We start from the raw sequence: 20821 nt of genomic DNA on the forward strand, positions 1-20821 counted from the left end.
AGTTACCTTCAGAACTAAGATCAATTAATAACATTTAACTGATTTTATGGAAAGAAAATATAAATGATAGTTCCAGTAGATAATGCAGTGCCCCTTCTAGCTGGAACAAAATAGAAGTGTCTCCAGTTTTATGAAAATGTATTTAATGGTTAGAAATGGTTAGCTTTAAACCACTCTTGGATTTTCTAGTTGTTTTTCTTGAGATTTTTTGTACCCTAAAAAGTGGATTTTATTTTGCTGTAAATGCTGCTATGCTGTTTTGGAAATCCAGAATAGTTTTTTTTTTTAAAACATTGTAGTAGATATGACAAGTAAAACTCCTTTGGAACATTTTCATTCCTTTCACAACTGCTGTTGGTCTGTCATGTTCAGTATCATTTTCCTCGCTTTCAAGAATGTAAGGATAATAAATACCGCTCATTCCAAAATATTCTAGCTACTCATTGTTTATGCACTGCACGTCAGATATGTTTCTTCCTGAAATGCTGATCCAGATAAATTACTTTTATTATTGTTATTATTATTATCCTAACAGTAATGAATGAAGTTTTTAAAACTAAGACTCCCATAATACTTCATTAAAATTGAAGAATAGTATCTTACAGTAGGCAGTGACTCCTGGATGATGTTCTCTGGACCTAATTAGACTGCCTCATCTATAAAGCAGCAACTCAACTGATGAACAAAAGTCAGCATAGAGGAGATAAATTAGATGACCTGACTACTTATCTTCAGACTTGTTTGAATCTTGCTTTTGGCCTTTTATAGACTAGAAAGGAAGTGCTAGAAGTGCAGGCTATAAAACGTGCTTACAGCCAAAAAGATACAGAGGAGGAGATGGGAGGAAGGAAGTTGACCGCATTAGCTGATCAGTGAAAGAGGGAAAACAGATACATCATTTCATAGTTCAGATACCCACCCCATCAGAAAACTAACTAAATAGATGGTTATACAGCAGTCATACACACATAAATGGAATATGATTTGCAAAAATAGTTCTACATCATCTATATTCTCTATTTACAAAAATAAGTCTTTGAACCCTTCTGTTTAATTTACTGACAATCATTAAAGGTTTACTGATTGTCACACATTTTATGAGTAATTTTGAAACCATTGTTTACGTGAAATTCTTATAGATGCTCTGCCAATCAGACATGTATATGGCCACATTCTCTTCACACAGAGTTTATTAAATAGCAACATTAATTCAAATGATAATGAGACTGCCAGCTGGGACTAGCTGGGGTACCCCTGAAATTGATGCTTTCCTTGTGTTATACTGCCCTGAGATCACTATCCATGTGTCTACTGAAGAAAACCCAGTAAGCCTATAGAAGCGATTCACATTAGTTTGTCTAAGGATGTACAAAAGTATGAGCTACTTTTAGTGAACATAATGTTCAAATTCTTTGCCTGTACAAATCGTTCTTACTTAGTTAAATATGCAGCTTCTTAGAATACGCTTCTGGTAGAAATGTACAATTGTTTTCTGGTAAATGTTCCATTTTTAGCATTAGAGTACCCAGTATTTCAGACTGATGTCTAAGACCATTTTTAAAGTGTATCTTAAAGAAAAAGACACTGTAACTCGTGTTTTGTCTCCCGTATGGCTTTTTGTACCTACAGGGAGGGTTTTTTAACTACTTTATTGCACTGTCCAAAAACGTACCTGGCAAACAGCAAACAGTGATTGAATCCCCAGCTGCTTTTGAGTAATAAAATAAGTAAATAAATAAATAAATAAATAAATAAATGTGGACTGTGGTTAGACTCAGGTGAAGACCAACTGAAATTGTGTTTATTTTTAGAAACTTTGTTGTCTTCATGGTACTTCAATTCCGGTTAGTGGCTGTGAAAATCATTTAAAAATCACCAGTAATTTTGTCAAGACAAAGACCAGTCAGAATTGAAAGGATATGTATTTTGCAGACCACCTTGGACAGAGACTTATTTTTACTGCCAGGATGACAATATTTTTTTGCATCAGCTACACGTTGATGAAGAGAAAACTGGATTTGACAACGGTAACATTAATATAAACTTTAATCAGTCAGCTTTAATCCCACGTATTTAAGACTGCAGTATCTATTTGTGTGCCATATTGCTTTACTGGACATAACACATTCAAGCTATACTCTGTGAACAGCCTAGCAATGATTCCTTGCTTTGGGATCAAGAGTCAAACATTTGCAGATGCTATTTTATGTCTTGGCTCAGTTAACTGGGAAGGGTTGTGAGAAGCAGTTTTTATGCAGTCCTGATAAATTGTCTGACTAAGCGCACTTTTTGTACTGCCTGCAGATGTTTACCTGACTCATAGATTCATGAAATTTGACAGGGATGACTCTGAGATCGCTGTGTATACACTTGATGTATGCAAATACAATTAATTTATTAAATATAAACCATGCCAGGACAGTAATTACTAGATCATTTTATGTTTCCAGATATAATTCCAGTAATATCTATGTGACTCCTTCAGATTACTTTTTTTTCTAAATATTCTGTGCCATTGTGTTCTTTTCTCTAAAAAGGTAAAGCTTCAGTGGTTTCCTTAACTCTTTCTTGTGATTGCAACAGTTATGATTATATAATCAAAGTAATAATATAGAAGTAACATACAGTAATAAAATAAAAGAGATGAAATGGGTCCCACTGAAATAATGGCAAAGCTTCTGTTTACTGCTATAGGTTAAAATTTTACTATCCCTGATTCATTTCACGAGTGAAGAACTCACACCAAAACACTGACCAAACAATTATTTTATCTCTGATAGGAACAGAAATCTTCAATGAAACTTGAAACAGAACTAAATAAAAAAACCTAAGCACTACCAGTAGCTAGTTTAAGGTAACAGACATTTACAGAAGTATCTTCAAGTTCACTATTTGCATCTGTTAAAATGTATAGACCTGTTTTATTTTGCATCCTCTTGGTCTTTCATTTCTTCCCTTCTCTCCCTGCTTTATTATTCACCAACATTTCACCATGACCACTTGCTTCTGTCGATACCCTGCCTCTTCCAGGGCCGGCTCTAATTAAAATATCCTCCTGAGAGCAGATTCCTGTTCTTCTCAGGTGCAGAACTCTGATATGCCTACCAGCAGTATTTGGTAACTATCTGATGGGCCTTATTATCTGAACTTCCCCTTTAATAGCCCACTGCAGTATTTTTCTGTATTTTCTTTCTGTACATGTGTATACTTCAGGAGATAACCCTATAAGAATGCTTCAGCCTCTTCTGATTTTTTTGCCATAGGATTGTCATTAGCTGTACTACAGTAACAGCACTGCAACTTTCCTCAGTTTCCTCCAGTCCCCATGTGAGGTTTAGGGAGCTGGAAGGTAGCCATCTGCTAGAAACACAGCTTGTAGGAACTAAGATGTAGAAAGGGCTTTCTGAGGCGCTGAAACCTTTTGTTACCTGCCATTGGCATAAATCAATTTTAGCTAGTTAGGGCAATGAAGTATGTTTATAAGTCAGTACTGGCCTGAACCAGAGCTGAACTCATGATAGCTAATGAATACAGTTACAATTTTTAATGGTGGGTATCATGTTCAGTATTAATAACTACATGGATAGAGAACACATGCAACAGAAAGTATCACTAATCATGATCAAATACATGTTCAGAATCAAAAACTAATCAGCTGATTGGCAGACAGGATGTTACTTGTTCAGCTTTATTAAAATAACTTTGTTAGTCTTATTTATTACTAGTCTGTACTTTGACAGTATGATGATATTGCATTTCATAACAAAAAATGCAACAGAACATTTCAGGAGTAAAATAGGAGTATTTAGAATTAGAATTTAAGAAGCTATGGGAAAAAGCAAAATACATCTTCAGCAGAGCTTATACATGATGATCAGGCTTTTGTGCTAGTTAAAACATTATCTAACAGTGTTTCAGAAAGGTATACAAATTCCATTTATCTGAATGTTTAGTTGTGTGATCTTGGAGAAATATTTGCTGGTAGCTCTGATCCATTTTCTTGGTTCATAGGCAAGCAGCATTTTTTTGCTGTCTTGTTCACTGTTTGAATAATTCCTCAGTTGTAGGTGTTCACCATGGAGCATACATACACATGCAGACAACAGTACCACAAAGCGTCAAAAATAAAAGCAACCTTTTTAACACAAGAATGTTTGCAATCTAATATAGTTTTGTTCACTTACCTTGACACAACCGAATTTTCTTTTGTGGAAAATCTGCAGTTCCAAGACAGACAACAATATTGATAACTAGAAAGGTGAACAAGAAAAAAGAATCAGTGATGGTAGGAAACAATTATACCCTCAACAAAGGGTTGTATATGTGCTGTAAACAACTGCAGCACATCTCAGAGAAAACCATCTCAGTATGCTACTAGGAGATGAGGTGGATCTGGTCCCCCAGTCGACACTGGATCAAGCAGAAATAAGTAAGCAGTTAAGAGGGTGTTTAACCTTCAGAGCAGGACAAATTTTACATTTTGGATGATTCAAAGTCCCCAGTCTGATCCAACTGTTGTAACACAGGTCAACTGAAAGGATCAAATCAATTAAAAAATCCACTTTAGCTCAAGAATTAAAGAAAAAATAATGCATATTTAATTCCTCTTATGTTTTGCAAATACATTATAAAATGTTTTATTAAGATATATTCATCCACTAAAAAAATGCTGTACCCCTGCACCTTGTACTTCAAAATAGGGATTTTTAAGCATTTTTTTTTCTGTGTCTAAGCTAAGGGATCAATGATAAGCATCTTCAAGTGTCTGAAGGACATAAATGCCAAAAATAGGAAAAAATATTTAATGTGGCCCATGGGGCAGGAATAATGGGATGAAACTGAGCAAAGGCTGAACTTGGTAAGGTAATGCTAATAATTAGATGTACCTGCCCATGGAATAATATTCTAAGGGAGTTCCTTGAAACCGTGTCATCTAAGGTACTTTAAAATGGATAAAACACTTGGAAATTTGCTGAAAAAAACTTTGACACAGGAACGCACAAGAAAACAATGCCAGCAAATCTTGCTTTTTTATAACTATTTTTTTTTCTATGAATTCTACTTCTATTTTCTGGGAAATGATCTTCTTATACCTTGTTTTTGCATTGTTTTCCTACCACTACCATCCTCTCTTCAATTTCATTTTGACATTTTTCACTGCATTGGAACACACCAGAGTTACATAGTTTTCGGGAGGAAGAGTTAAAATGTATGTGTATCCAAACTCAAGCTCAGCCTGTTTGTTAATTAATTCAGGACAACTGAGCAGGATGAATAGCTTATGCATAACATTTATTTATTTCGCTAAGTATCCTATTCACCCGACTTCAGCTAATTGGTTTTGTCCTGCTCAACTGGATGGATTTAAACAGAAGGAGGCTGTCACAGGGAAAGGAATCCATGAACGTAACTTATGGCAAAAGCAAGATAAGTTTCTAAGAGGAAACAAGAAGAAAGCTCTTGATCTGGAAATACTTGCTTTTTCCACCAAAAATCTACTCTTCTCTCTCTGTCTTCCTCCAGATGCTAATATGTACCATTACTAATGTTGTATTAAAATGTTCTTAAAAACCTGAAAAACAGCATTACCTCTAAACAGCTAGTAATATCCTAACAAATAAAAAGCCTGGCAATGTTTTGCACAACTGACACTAACACTGTAATCACAAGCAATACTATCAGTAAACAACATCATAGCTAGAGAGAGAGAAAATGAATATCGCTATTACATGTACTGATAGTAATAAAAAAATCAAACATAATTGAAAGAAAAGAGTGAGTTTTTCAGAGGAAAACACAAGGAAGCTTGAAGAACACATTCTCATGGTCCTAACTTTCTTGTATTCCTTAGCCAATGAAAAAAGATTTTTCACATTTTAGCCAGGTCTGAGATCTCCACTTTGGGTTACATATCCTTATTTATATTTACATGAGTGACACACTTGGGTATACCCAGGCTGTGTTTTACCATTTTAAGTTCAATTTACAATGACCTCTTCTAAAAATACACATAAAGTATGCAAATATAAGCAGATTTTTGTCCAAAAGAAAAAAACAAAAACCTCATTAAAAAAGAAAGATCTGCATGACCAGATTTTAAAATAGTGTTTTACATGCAGGTGCGTTCATATCATAAACTTAAATTAATGGCATTAAACTGCACAGCCACATGTGCAAAGTGCATATTTCTACATGGAAATGGCTGTGCACAAATTTAGAAGTATTCAGGCACAGTTGTAATAGATCAGTGTCCTTTTTTCAATTGTACAATGTGGGACATGGAACTATGTTATGTTTAATATGTATTTTGAAAGACACAGATGACCATGCTTAGTGAAATTAAATGGTAAAATATGGCAAGCCTGAATTATTGTCCCTGTTTTCGTGTCTGAATCGCCTGATTCTTACCTAAGCAAATGCAAATTATACAGAAGAAAGCACAGGCTAGAACCTTTCTTTGCAATGGTTAATGACAAAAACAGTAAAATATATCAGAAAAGGTTTGTTTTTGTTTTTCAGTATAAAAAGCTGAAATATTACGGATTGAATATAAAAGGTAGAAAAAATATGTGTAGGAAGAACAAAAGCATAGAAAGATTCAATGTCTTATTTACTCAAGGGCATATGGTAGGTCAGCATCAAAGAAAACAACATGAAAGTACCATGTGCAAGCAGTTGTATATCTATTTCTCTGCATCCCAAACCAGCTGTATGCATCTAAAAATTTTAATGCAAAGGCTATGAAGTTTAAACAAGATAATATGTCACATCTCTCTGGGATACGTTAGCTTTGGTTCATACCTTTCTGACACGCTACTTACTGACACTTACTGGTCTGGAAAGGCACTCAACAGAGGCCCACGACTGCTTTGAGATGGCAAACAGCCCTGCATCTAAGCATACAGATACTCATTAAAGATGGTATCTCAGGGAGGGAGAAGCCTGCTGTAGTTGGAAGAACAAGTTAATCTGCTGTTGGGATTAGCTGTGATCACCATAAGAAAGATAAAGCCCACTCAAGTGCCGTGAAGAGTCTGGCATCTCCCCTGCAAGAGGCACCTGACTGGTCAGGAGCAGACTGTGTCCTGCTTGGAGGGTTACCCACCAAGGGCCACATTCTCACTGCTCAGCTCAGAAGAAAGTTGTGCTGACCCAGGACTCTCTGCTCAGCAAAAATTATTCATGATTGCTGTCCAGCAAAGTGGAATGTCCAATATACTAGCAAAGATGATGAGAAAGGTAAAGTTTACATTTAAATAAAGAAATCACTAAACAGGGATTTTTAAGCTATTTAACTATTTCAGGGAAAGATGTTGATTTCCCATTAGAAGAGTGATTGTAGTCATAATTACAAGGCTACTGAAAGTGCCTCTGACCCCTCAGGAATAAACTAACCTGTATAAGCAACATTTTATCAGTATTTTGGAGGTTGATGTACAGCATGTGTTTCTCTTTCTAAAGCACATAGTTTAATAGACTATAATAATAATAATAAAAAAATAATAATAATAAACTAAAAGAAAAGCTAATGGAAAAGAACACATGGCATGTTACTAAATCAGAACAGGGGATTGTCTACTGCCATGATCTTTGATTAAGCATCAACAAGGAAAAGCAGCTTTTTAGTGACCAGGGATAAAGATTAAAACACATGTAAGCAAGCAAAAGAAGTCAAAGTCCAACAAAAACACATATTGACCAATTCCAGTCAAACAGTTAAACACAAATGGTATAGGGAAGCAACAGTATGAAAAACAAAATTTCTAAGAGCTGGATTACTTCATCAGTTTTTAGGCAGGCCAAATTCCTACAGTCTTATGTAAATTTTACTAATACCGTAATAGAAAAAAGTATCTGCTGGACTTGAAAGAAGCTAACAAAAATCAAAACTACCGATGTCTAGAAAAGGAGCTCTCTAATGTTAGACTCATTAAAAATAAATAAATAAAGTGAATAAAATGATCACAATCCATTCTTTGAATTCCCTTGACAAACCTACAATTGAGTGAACACAATTCATTAAAACCTAATTACCAAAAAATCAATAGCTCAATTTAGCCCAAACCAAAACTCATTGTAATGCACTGAACATTTGAAAACTCAGGTCTTTATGAACAGGGCTTAAGTGACATTGTATATTATATCGTAGAGTGTCTCTGTACAGCAATTAGCACGGGCTGCCTGACTTAACTCAAAACGGATCTTACTATAAGTAGCTCTAGTAATAGTGCATCTGTAAACACCCACTCTAAAGGATACAACGAAAAAAGAAACAATTCTAGTAAACGATAGTCTATAAATCCAATTTCAAAGAAAAATCAACTATCCATAATCCAAAATACATATGCTTCATAATTCACTATTGTTATTGCTGTCTGAGGATCTGAACAGCCACATTTTGCTTGTAGTTATATAGCTGTAAATCCACTGATATCTCTGACAATGATTAAAAATAAAATAAATAAAAATAAAAAAGTATATTCTGGCCTATAAACACTATTTTTCAAGAAAATCAGACAATTGACTCAGAGCAATAATAATTAGCTTTTCTAGGAATTACTTCAAAATTTAAATGTGGTAATATTTCAAAAACATTCCAATTGTCCTAAAACTACCACTATAGCAATGTTAACTAAACACAATTGAATAGTACATGAGGATGTTTTTCTATTACAAATGCCTCTAGAGGGCTCTGAAATCATATACTCTTGCCTCTCCATCTACCATAATGTTTGGGTATGATTTTAATCCACACGATCCTCTCTCAGATTAAAAGAATTGATGCATTATTTGAAGCCACATAATTACCTGTATACACTTGCTTACTCATCAATATTTTGCATAGACAGGTATATTCTCCGGTCAGTCAACCTTATTTCAATTAATCATGACCGCTCCAATTGATGTTTCCCACCTACTGACAGCACAGCAACTGAGAACTGCCAGCTAATTTCCCTGTTTTGCTTGTGTCTTTTGTTTTCTTTACTAAAATCTTTTGGAATTGCAATGCCTTAGTCCCCAATTCATTCTGCCGTTTTCCCCCCAGAAAACATATATATTCCAGTCATCAAACAATTCAATTCACTTCTGTAGTTGTGATCTGCTCCTGAATACAGAGAACAACACAGATTTGTGGATCCCCTCAGCTTTTAAAGACTAAAAGGTAATCACTACCTGGGATTATGCTCTGGCATCATGTGGGTCTACATACAGCAAATCCACAGTAGACAGCATTGTTTCAGCCACAGCATTCTCCTCCATTCAATAATGCAATGACAATTTTTGTTTTACTAGCAGGAGATACAAACATGAAACAACTAATCAGAGGTTGGTCCTTCAAGCAGCAGGTGTCTGTTCTGCCAATGCACTTCAGCAGTGAATTGAAAATGAGAGTTGGTTTAGGAAGCAGCACAATGTTCACCATCTAATTCTGTAGGGGAAGAGTAAATTCCCAAAATATAAAGGATAAGAAATCTGTGTAATTAGAGAAAGGAAAGAGTTCATATAGAGGTGCTTTACAAGTGTATAAAACCCTGAGAAATGAAAACAAAACTGAAATTAGCTTACTTGTAGAGGTGAAAAGAAGAATGGTCTGTGACATTAATGAAGGACTCGGGAGACATGGGTTCAGTTTCAAAATGCAGCCTCATGACTCAGACGCCACAAAACAGAGAAGTTTATGCTAATGATGCTTTAAGGTTGTGCTGCTACTTGGTGCAATATGCAGCACGGACTATGCAGGATAAAAGGTCTGCCCCTTAAGCACTCCTCAGGCAATACCAGGCTTGTGTGGTGTTTCACCTGCATGTATGGACACTCTTGAGATACATGGCTTATTAACTCAGGCATAGTACTGTGCCACTGCAAATGTGCCAATCCCAATTCTCATATTAGCACAAGCTCTGCTATTTGGAGTATCTCTGTACTCTGCTGGCTGTATGCCTCAAATTTCTACAACTATTGAGGATGATAATGGTAACACTTCTTTACATTGCAAAGATGTTGCAAGAAGTAATAAACACACTACAATATGACATGCTTGGGTAATACACATTGAGACCATGCAACGAGACAAAATGGTAATTGAAATAAAGGAGGTAAATCTTTAGAGTTTTCACAATTTCCTTTAGAGTAATATATCTCAGGGCCACATCAATAACTCTCACCTGCCTCACTCTGTCTTGTTGCTGTTTTTTTTAAGGATCCTGAGATTTTCCTGACACAATCAAAGTTATTCAGCTCACACACTGTACCCTATTCTATTTGATCTATATCAGTGGAAGTAAACAAGAAACAAGAAGGTGGCACCATACTGCGGGGGCTGGGTGGAGCATGCATAGACCTTGCATATTTTGGCCCATGCATGCAGTCATACCTGTAGAGGCTGTACCAGTTGTCTGACATTTATGTACATTTCTATTAAATTTTACTAACCTAAGTGATGACACAAACAACTAAACAAAATCCCAAAGTGCCAGACTGTCACCAATGCAACAAAATCTTTTAAAAAGCTTTTGCTAGTTTGTATCTTAAGTATGCTTCATTATCCAGTTAGAGCGGAGAGCTTAAATAACCTCTAATAAGGAGCAATGAGGATTTAAAAATGATGCATGGTGACAACGTGTTAAAAAGGTAACAAAACATTCCTGCTCTAGCCATAATTGCAATGAAAATAGCATATAAACTAATAAGCTAAAACATTTGGAGGAGAGGACTTACAAGGGCAGGGATAACAAAAACAGTATTAAAGGAGAACTCAGTAATGTCACTTAGACTTCGCAGAAGGTCAAATCCTTCAGTAATGCCAGATAAGTACTTACGGACAGTTTTCATAGCTATATACAGGCTACAACAGTAGAAACACAGCGTTATGCTTTGAGTTAGGAGATATATTTCAGTGGGACACCATGACTATTCAAAGAGGTGTTATAATAAGCCAAATCTGAGTTTGGTAGCAAGGTTAGAAATGCTTTGCAAATACCTAGACAAAAGTAAATTGAGAAAAATGTCTCCTCCTCACGTAGTTCCATAGGTGATTAATTTTCATAGAATCATAGAATCATTTAGGTTGGAAAGACCCCTAATATCATCTGGTCCAACCTTAATTTTGATGTATTTTGATTTTTGTCTGAATTACACTAACATTGAGCTGAAGGACTGATGCTGTCCTTGGGTTAACTTTCAAGTTCACATATGCCAGCACAATTTCATTTGAACTACTCTCACAGGATTTTTGGTGTTCTCATCAGCTTTTTGCTACCTTGGGTGCCATCTGACCTGCATACAGAAAACAGGCCTGCATTTATCCTTCCAGTCTGGACCAAAATGTTGCATCTTCTAGATGAAAGCTGAAATTCAAGAGCATTTTAAGGAGTCAGATTACAGTTTCTCCTTTATTCTTGGAAATCTTTATTCAGTATGTATGAAAGCCCTACACATTTTCTCTAATAACACAAAAGAACAAACACATGAGAACACAAGAACATAAGCCATAAATAGGTCTAGAGGCAGCAGAAATACTGATGACAGCATGTATACAGCCTCTCCACCCTCACTGTCTCACACAGAACAAATGGTGTGCTACTCTGGGCAGCAGAATGAGAAAGCCACAGTCTTCTCAGCTATTATTCAGGCACGCAAAAATATGGCTTTTCTCTCAGTTATGTTTGTGTAATTCCCACTGAACTGACTTTCAGTCAGGTATGGGAGCAGGACACATTACTGGGGTACAAAGAGTCACCCAAGAAAACAGATGCATATTAATTTATTTTGGTGGACAATGAACACTGATCTGTCTTTGGAGAAAGTAAGTTGTATGGTTAAGTTGCTAGCTGCAAGGAGACTGGTTCCCTGGCTAAACCTCTCTAAAATCAACACCCAAGGAACAATTTCTGTTTGGGTGTTACAGTTGTTTGGCTGAGACTCTGGGAACAAAATTGTCTGTGTGTTGCCCAACCATTTAAGAACCTCTGAAGCCTATAAATACTACTCAGTTTGCTTCACAAGGTTCTCTTCCTGTTTACAAAATCCCACGTATACTGCAATTTGGCACAAACTGGACTCTAATGAGTAATTAAAAACATAATGTAAAGGACATTTTTTGTCTCGATCTATTATTTCAAACATGAAGTAAGCCTTTGTATTTATCCAAGCCTACCATCTCTCAGCCCAGATACAAACCTCATATGACAACTTTAATTTGTAAGTAAAAAAAAAAGTGTTCCTCCTCCACCTTGCCTTTGAAATTCTTGTAGAGAATTAGTAAACGATGTACAATGGAGTAAGTCTAGAACAATTTTTATGATACAAAGTTAGCTGGAAAAGAGAGAAGTAAAGTAAGGTGCAGAAGCCATCTAATTAAGCTTCAAAACATTCCTAGGGAAGAGTGCTCTAATGCTCCAATACAAAGCTTTCCGTTATTGTAAACGAAAATGGAAATGGATCTTGGCTCTGTGGCTATTAATTATTCTCATTTCACAAGTGGGAAAGTAGAGAGAAGAACCAAAACCAGACAGCCCATGCACCCACAGACCAAGAGCCTAAGAAGTATCAGCGACCTCCCAAGTCAAAACAAAATTCATACAAACTACATTTTGACTTCAATACTTATACTGCAAAATTAATCAGAGAAAACAATGGAATCAAAATCAAATAACTGAAACTAACCAGGCAGAATTTAATGAAAAAGCTAATTAGGTTTTGTGAGCTATTCATATTCCCAAAATATATAAATATAGCTATAGACACTAGATATTTATTATATATTTATATACAACTCAAAGCTGGAGCGTAAGTAGAGTGCTTGAAGAAAAAAAATCAGCAGTTCCTTTGAGTTTCTTCTTTGATAAAACAATAAACTCCTCAATCTATCAGGAAGGCTTTGCTTGGTCTTAAAAAGAGTTTTTAAATTTCAAGGTTACATTGCAGAGGCTACAAAAGTCTGTTTTAACTTGAACATAATTTATTATTTTTGAACAAAACATTAATAAAAAGCCTATTTAGAGACAATCTGATGTTCTTAAATGACTTATTACAGAATAAAAGTTAATAGTGCAAATAGGATTTCAGCCCAGAGCATATCCTTAAAGAATGATTCAAATGATAAGCCACAGAATATAGCAGAAAAAATCACTCATGTTGCCAAAGGGACCTTGGTAAGAATATGCTTCTCCCAAGCAATCTTTTAGAAGATGACACTGGCCACAAGGGACTTCAGCAGAGAACATTTTTGGCTCAGAGAATGTATCTGGCCATGGCTGCACCACTAAAACAGCCAATGCCAGCTCCTCTGCATTGCTTCATTGCACTGATCAAGTTATTTAGAATATCCAGCAGCTGGCTGGATAGCCAGAGGCCGTTGGGAGTTTATAAGTACCAGTATATAAGTGCACAGCCTTCCATGGCACATAGTAAACACAGACACTGAAAATGAAGAAATGGAAGCTGATAAGTTCAAAGGATGCTACTGGAACCAGGCCTATATTACAACGTTGTATTTTTTTGCCCAAATCTGAGGAATTTACAAGATTAGGACCTATAAGCTTCTTATACTTCCACTCATCCAGCTTTTCATTCTCCTCCCTACTGCTTTCTTTGTTTCTTCCCCTCCCCCCCCTTTTTTTTCCCCCCCCCCACGGACTTGGGCCATTTACTTCAGACCCAAGAACTCTTAAAAACAGAGAAACTTATACTCCAGAGCATGGTAAAATCACAAAATTGTTCTGAGTTGGACATGCCTCTGCACAACACATGGGATGTTACTGATCATCAGTCCGGTCACTTACTGTTCATGCACTGTGCTTACATGCACACTGCACAGCTAAAGTGCTTTCTGGATTGTGCTTTTTACACACAGCCAAAGCTGAGTGCAAAATAGGAGGTGCACAATGGTGCAGAGCTCCAAAAAAATAACACTAAGGTATCCACTCATAGAAGCTCACCAACCCTTCCAGCTACATACAATTCAGGAGAGAATGATTCAGAAGGGAAAGAATTAAAGGAGAGGCAATCAGGCAATCATAAAAAATGTTTCATGGAAAAAAAAAAAAGATTCTAAAGGAGGATTTGGAAGCAAACAGAAAAGAACAGTTGGGAAACACAGAAAAGATGGTGGCTGTTTTAAAACTAAATAAGAATAATGCACTTTCTAAAAAGACTTAAATTCTTAAATTTAGAGAAAGTTGTTTTTATGTTGGTATTAAGTTTGTGTTAAATCTGTTTAATATCACACTACAGGGTTACTTGAAAACATTTCCTCCATATTTAAGCAGTGTTTGAAATGTTTTGGCATATAACATAATTAGTTATGGTTATATATATATATATACACACACTTTGAAAGGAACAAAAAAGTAGAACAAAATCAGAAGTCAATCATATGACACATAGGGGAACACAAAGATAGAATATAACACAGAGTTAATGCAATAAGATGTAAACCACAGATATCAAACACTATAAGGTACAGCACAGGGAGTAAAATCTTGAATAGTCTTATTCAGAGCTTCACAAAATATCCCTGCAGCAGTGGTGCTATATATTTCTATTGTTTAAAGACTCATTTTTTAGTTAAATTGTGAAGATACTTTCCAACTTGAAGTCAGTTCAATTGAAACAAAACAAAATTTAATTAAACTTGATGGCTTCTACTTTCCAAGGCAGGTATTGTATGTGTGCAGTGGTAACTATATGATAATCAAACCTCCTTCATCTGAGGGCAAAATGTATTTTCATAAAGGTCAGCTTCTGTCATGAACATATTTTAATTTGTTAGAATTTTGAGGATGACAAACATCTCAACTGAAAAAAAATAAGAACTACTGTTGACTGCATGTGTCTCTCATCAGAATGTATTTCCTATATTTAAGTTATATAGAGATTTTGGTTTTTTTTCACTGATTTTGTGCTTGAAATTTTTCAGCTCAGCTTTAACTACCTCTGACTGCTGGGGCAATAGTTTCTCCTTAAACTGCCTTCTGAATTGGCCATGCTTTGATAAATTTAAACTATTAAGGTTGAGGTAAGATGGAATATGGGCTAGAATTTAGCCAAGCAGCCATGAAACGGAATGTTTAGTTACCTAGTATAATTTGGACCTCAAATTTTATCACTTTCCAAATCTTCAGTAGATTAAGGGCCAATGTCTTTCTAGTAATCCGGTTACCAATTACTCTTCTGTTGCTCTTGAAATATTTCAGAAACTATTAGTCTTCTATTTTCTGATAGATACTTTAAGAATCTTTTTCATACATCTATTCATTGCAAGAAAAGTCAACATCAAACTGAAGAGCTCATAAAGTCCTTAATACATACAATTAGCTAAATTTGTTATTTAAAATGCAATTATTATTTAACAATAATAATGAATGCATTAACTATTCCTCAAAAATTAAAGTATGCAAGGAAAAAATCCTCAGAAAATATGGTAAAGGGAATAGTCTTTAAATCAGCAACCAGCTGTCTATAAGATTATTTTATGACTAATCATTTTGCTGCCAGTAGCAAAATAAAACAGACTCCCCTGAAGTAAGTTTGTCTTGGTAAGGTTTCAAGATAACAGATTGTGACATAAACCTCCTCAGGTTCATACATTTGCACTGTTATGCCTTTTTAAATAAACACTTCTGTTAAAATGTTTATCCACTACACACACAAAGAACAGTTTCATCACAAGCACAAACATTGTTTTTATATAGATGAAGTAGATAGTTATATATAGACTAGAATCCCAGAGCCAACAATTTCTTGATATCATGAGCAAGTCTCCAAAAACTTGCGAATAGCTGAAAAAGACACTGACCCGTGTTTCCATGAGAAAACATCACTGAAAACTAGATAGCTACTAGTGAAGTTTTCACACTTCTGAAAGAAAATAAAACAGTATGTTTATAATAACATAGCTTTAGACTTTACCCGTGACTCATTACTTGTAGTTCATCCATTGAAATATTCTCTCCCTGAAATCTAGAAATAATATCATATGCACTTGCAATATTATTTTCACACCTGTGATGACAGAAACTTGTTGTTTTCACACTCTGAAGAAGCCACCAACTGGCAAGACCCTAGAGCCAGCACTTTACTAGTCACAACTGATTCCTACTGGCAACAATCCCTAGGAAAATGAACACTGAAACAGATGTCTCTGAATGAACTGAGACACAGGTTCTGACGTTCAAATTCTCGCAGACACCTTTAAAAACTGTGACCTCAGCTACAGGTTGTTCAAGAACTATCCAGTTCAGCTAGCTTTGTTTTTGCGTGCTGCTGGAACTGAAATGCATGTCCATATAGTTTTTCTTGTACAATTTATCTCTGTTCCTAAGCATTTTGTGTAATCTAAGATAGTAAGTCCACCTATAATATCACATTTGCAAGTCTTACTCCAATATTCCTTTTCTGTATCATAGCAAACATTTGGTTCTCCAAGTGTTTAAAGCCAGAGGAGTCAGGAGTACCCTGAGAAAAAGTTTAAGGTGAAAATGTGTTTCTTATCTGAGGAAAAAAAATTATATCATTGATTTTATGTATGGCTCAGGGCTTACGAAGTTGAGAGCTTAAATTTACAGTACAGTCAATGAAGATAGAAGGGATTTCAGATAATAATTCAGAGCAGCTAAATTTGATCTCTAAAATTGGATGAATGCTTCTAATCCTATTTCTAGAATCTAGAACTATGACTTAGGTGTTTTGAGTCTCATATAAAGCAGAGATAAAGCTTGACAGTTCAGACTGGGATCCTAGGAAGCATTTTAACAACATGAGGAGATGCTAAGAGTTAACCAATAAGAAATGCTGAAGAAACGCAAGAAAAATCTGCAATCCCAACTTGCCTTAGCATCTGGCACATCTATCTGTCCAGTACAAATCTGGGGTCCAGAATCTCTGTAATTTTGTGACTGTCATATCTAGAATCACTGCTGAGGTAATTGTTGTAGATGTTCAGTTTGCTGAAGTTCTTAATTACTGGATGACAGAACTGAGAAGGAGGAACCAAACAAACCCAGAAAACAAAAGGGCAAAACAAACCAGAGAAAATAGCCTTACTATACATATTTAATGAATCAGTGAAAATATCCTGCACAAAGGCTTAGAGAGTTAAATTGAAAATGTGTGTATGATAAATGGATATAATACTGTCTATGTAATGGGTTTCCTATTTAAATTTTGTGAGGATTTAATCAGTTGGGCACAGCTGTGCAGGATGCACCATAAACTACATTGAAAAATATGTAGACATGTACATTTATCTGCTACAAATTAAGCTCACTTAGAGGTGGTCTTAATGGACCATGTAGCAATCATTACAAGCATAAATTTTAAACTGTCTGTTTCCAGTGAATTTGCTTTGAAAAAAAAATTAATGCTCATCCTTAGCAGAGCACGGTAATAAATGGAAGTACCCTTAATCTGTTAAGCACTAATAACCTAGCAATTATTCATTATAAACCCCATGCTGTATAATGTATGTCTGTTACAGTTTTATTAGTGATTCTTTACTTAACCTGCAAAGGTATAATTTTTATTCCAACAAACACCTTGCAATTATATGATGTTTTAAGTGATATGCCATTAAATTTACAGAATGTCCTGTCCCCTTGGTTTATTTTGAGACATCTGTACAGTAAACGATTGTTAAGGATAATAATGATTTATGAGTTTCAGATTTTCTGCTTCTACAAAAGGCAGCAACACCCACCTTAGAGATCAAAAAGCTATGACTTTATTACAGCGCAACACATAAATAAGCTATAAATTATTTAAGACAGGAAACGAGTAACACTGCAATCAAAGTGAATCAGTGACCCATTTGGTGCTGACTCGGAGGTTGCAGCGCTGTATGTTCTCCTACAGACACTGTCACTTCAAGTCACTAACATGCTTGCTTTGGTGTAGCTGATCCTGCACACTCATTGTTTTTCCACAGATGAAAAAAACGAGACCGAGGAGACAATATCCATTCACTGAAGGGCCCCTTCTCACCCAGACACTGCAATGTTGCTCAGAGTAAAAAACTTCAAACCACAAAGGACAAAGTCCATGTGTTTGAGTAATTTCTGCCGGCTTGCCTCTTCTCTGCCCTCCACCAGTCAAGAAACAACATTATTTGCTCTAGGAGAGCTAATGAGCCCATCCAGCTTTTTCTGGAAACCGTGAAGGAACTTGGAAGTTACAAACTGTGTGCTCAAGCCAGCAATAGGGCAAGTTAGTGAGGGTAACTGACCTGTCTCAGCCCCATTCATTGCAACAGAATTTTTGCCATTAAACACCCTCAAAATTCTTCCTTTCAATCTCAGTTTTCAAGAACATCAGATGAAGTTATTTTTATTTTATGTGACGCCAATAAAGCTATATAATTAAGGGTACCTAATCCTTTTATTCATAAAAACTTGTTTGCTAATTCCTTTGCCAATTTGACTGTTCAAACTGCAGCTTTCCAACATGACTCTGCCTTGCCTTTAATGCATTTGCCAAATACTCCATTCAGCTTTAATCCAAACTGATGAGGACAGACTTTGACATTTCCTGCTATTGCCCTCTCAGAAGCAGGGAGCTGCTAGCTCTTCTGCACTTAAAATATTCCCTCAACTGGCACGAGAAGCACTCTGACCAAAACACAAGAGGTGGGGAACCAGAAATGGCAATGCATGAGGCATCGTCCTGCAGAGTGGAAAGGGGGTTGAAGTGTGATCATTTAAGCACACTTCAGTTAAAATGAAAATGAGAAGCAGAAGAGACAACTACGTATGGAAAAAAAAAGAGAAAACTCTTTGATTACATGAGAGACTATTACGTATGTTGTATATATAATGAATATTTTAAGTTCAGTGGTTGATTCAGAGACACTGTCACATCAAATTCTCTATATTGCACTGAAGGATCCTTGTGCTGAAATGTCAGCTAGTCAAATCACCTAAAGGCAAAAAGAAATTGCCCTAACATTATGCATAGCAATTCTATCGCTCAGTTCTCTATAGCCCTGTTTTCTAAGAATAGCTGTTTCAAAAGGAACCTCTTCTTTAGTGTGAGCTAGAGGCAATTCAATTTTACCCTGAAAGTGGCTATAGGCTTTGTGGAAACATTTAGGAATATTAAATATTCGTGTTTTTGATTTAGTAAAATTCAGGATGATAAAGGCATCAACCGGAATAGCTTCAGTATAAATACTTTTAATAGTTACTACTACAATTTCAATTACAGGTACTCTGACAAAGTAAAAGACCACTAAAGAGAACATGTTTATGAAAACACCCTTTTTCTTACTGTGGTTAGTAGGTTTTTGTAAGGTCATTATTTTTCATTCCAAAATGGCAATGGCCATTAAATTAAATTGTCTAGCCATTTAACTAGAGCGTTATGCAGTGCAATGAAATATTCTAGATCCAAAGTTCACTCAAGTTCAGTTTCCTGTGCTCCATTCCACCTTTCTCTATAATCAATTCCAGAAAAGCAACCTGTCATATTTTCACACCTCAATCTACTTCCTATCTTCTATCACTCATGTAAGCAATAATTAAAAAAAAATAAATCCAGTGAACAATGTTGCATTACTTTGCACATCACTTAATCACTTGTATCTAAAAGAGAAGCAGGAGAGTGGATGCTGTAGGTGGCACAGAAAAAACCCACACTGGAATCATTGTCCTGGTTTCAGTTAGGACAGTTAATTTTCCTCCTAGTAGCTGGTAGGGTGCTATGTTTTGGATTAGGCTGAGAAGAGCGCTGATAACATGCTGATGTTTTAATCGTTGCAGAGCAGTGCTTACATCAAGCCAAGGACTTTTCAGCTTCTCGCTCTGTCCTGCCAGCGGGCAGGCTGGGGGTGCAGCAGGAGCTGGGAGTGGACAGACCCAAGACAGCTGACCCAAACTGGCCAAAGGGGTATTCCATACCATCTGACGTCATGCTAAACAATATATAGGGGTGGCTGGCCGGGGTGGGGGGCCGGCTGCTCGGGGATAGGCTGGGCATCGGTCAGCGGGTGGTGAGCAATTGCATTGTGCATCACTTGTTTCTTACACATTACTATTAGTAATACTATTATCATTATTATTATTATTATTGTTATTATTATTTTCCTGTCTTAATAAACTGTCTTTATCTCAACTCACAGGCTTCACTTTCCCATTTCTCTCCCCCATCCCAGAGAGGGAGGGGGGAGGGTGAGCGAACGGCTGTGTGGTGTTTAGCTGCTGGCCGGGTTAAACCACAACAATCATATATCACGTTGTAAGACAGAGAACATACAGGTGGTATAAAAAAGCAGCCCAAAATACACCTAAGTATTTTTTATTGATTTCATTTAAATTATTATCAGAAACAATGAGCTGCTAAAAATACCATGCACTATCTTCTTTGAGCAGTAGAAGAATGTTTTATTAACTGCTTATTTAAAAACACTGGATTATACCCCCTATCAAGAGATATAATCTTTTTCATAGAAATGGACGTCATTCAAATCCATAATCTCACAGTACCACAAAACTCATCCTGAATCCATAACACACTGTCCCTCACTGACTAAACACCTAAATCTGGAAATCAGATTAGGAACTGTGGATGTGTATTGCCATTTTGCAATGAAACAAAGAGAAATATAGTTCTTATAATACTTTAAAGTATCATTATTTCTACAAATTCCCAATTTGTGGGAATACGTCACTTATTATAAGTGCCTGATAACTATGAATCACATATATAATAATACATTAGTGCATGAACAAAAGGTACAATATAGAGAGAGATTAAAAATAAATGTATTGCCTTTGCTTGGCTAAATTAATGTGCTGTTTACAGTCATAACACTAGAATACTGCATATA

The 20821-nt window shown here is 35.9% G+C and overlaps 1 protein-coding gene across 19 annotated transcripts in view; it reads right to left on the reverse strand.

Moving 5' to 3' along the window:
* The window catches only part of LOC308176790 (uncharacterized protein), a 259830-nt gene that overhangs the window by 83069 nt on the left and 155940 nt on the right, over window positions 1–20821 (reverse strand). For 17 of the 19 annotated variants that reach the window (XR_013938603.1, XR_013938605.1, XR_013938606.1 and 14 more), the window contains one exon: window positions 4185–4250. The exons of the other annotated variants lie outside the window; for them this stretch is intronic. Coding sequence is in view for 6 of the 17 variants with exons in the window: in XM_080552993.1 (XP_080409119.1) it covers window positions 4185–4250 (66 nt within the window). In the remaining 11 variants the exon portion in view is untranslated. The remainder of the gene's footprint in view (window positions 1–4184; window positions 4251–20821) is intronic. 19 annotated transcript variants of the gene reach the window in all.

Source organism: Anser brachyrhynchus (assembly GCF_964034855.1).
Source record: "Anser brachyrhynchus genome assembly, chromosome: 12".
NCBI classification, from domain to species: domain Eukaryota; kingdom Metazoa; phylum Chordata; class Aves; order Anseriformes; family Anatidae; genus Anser; species Anser brachyrhynchus.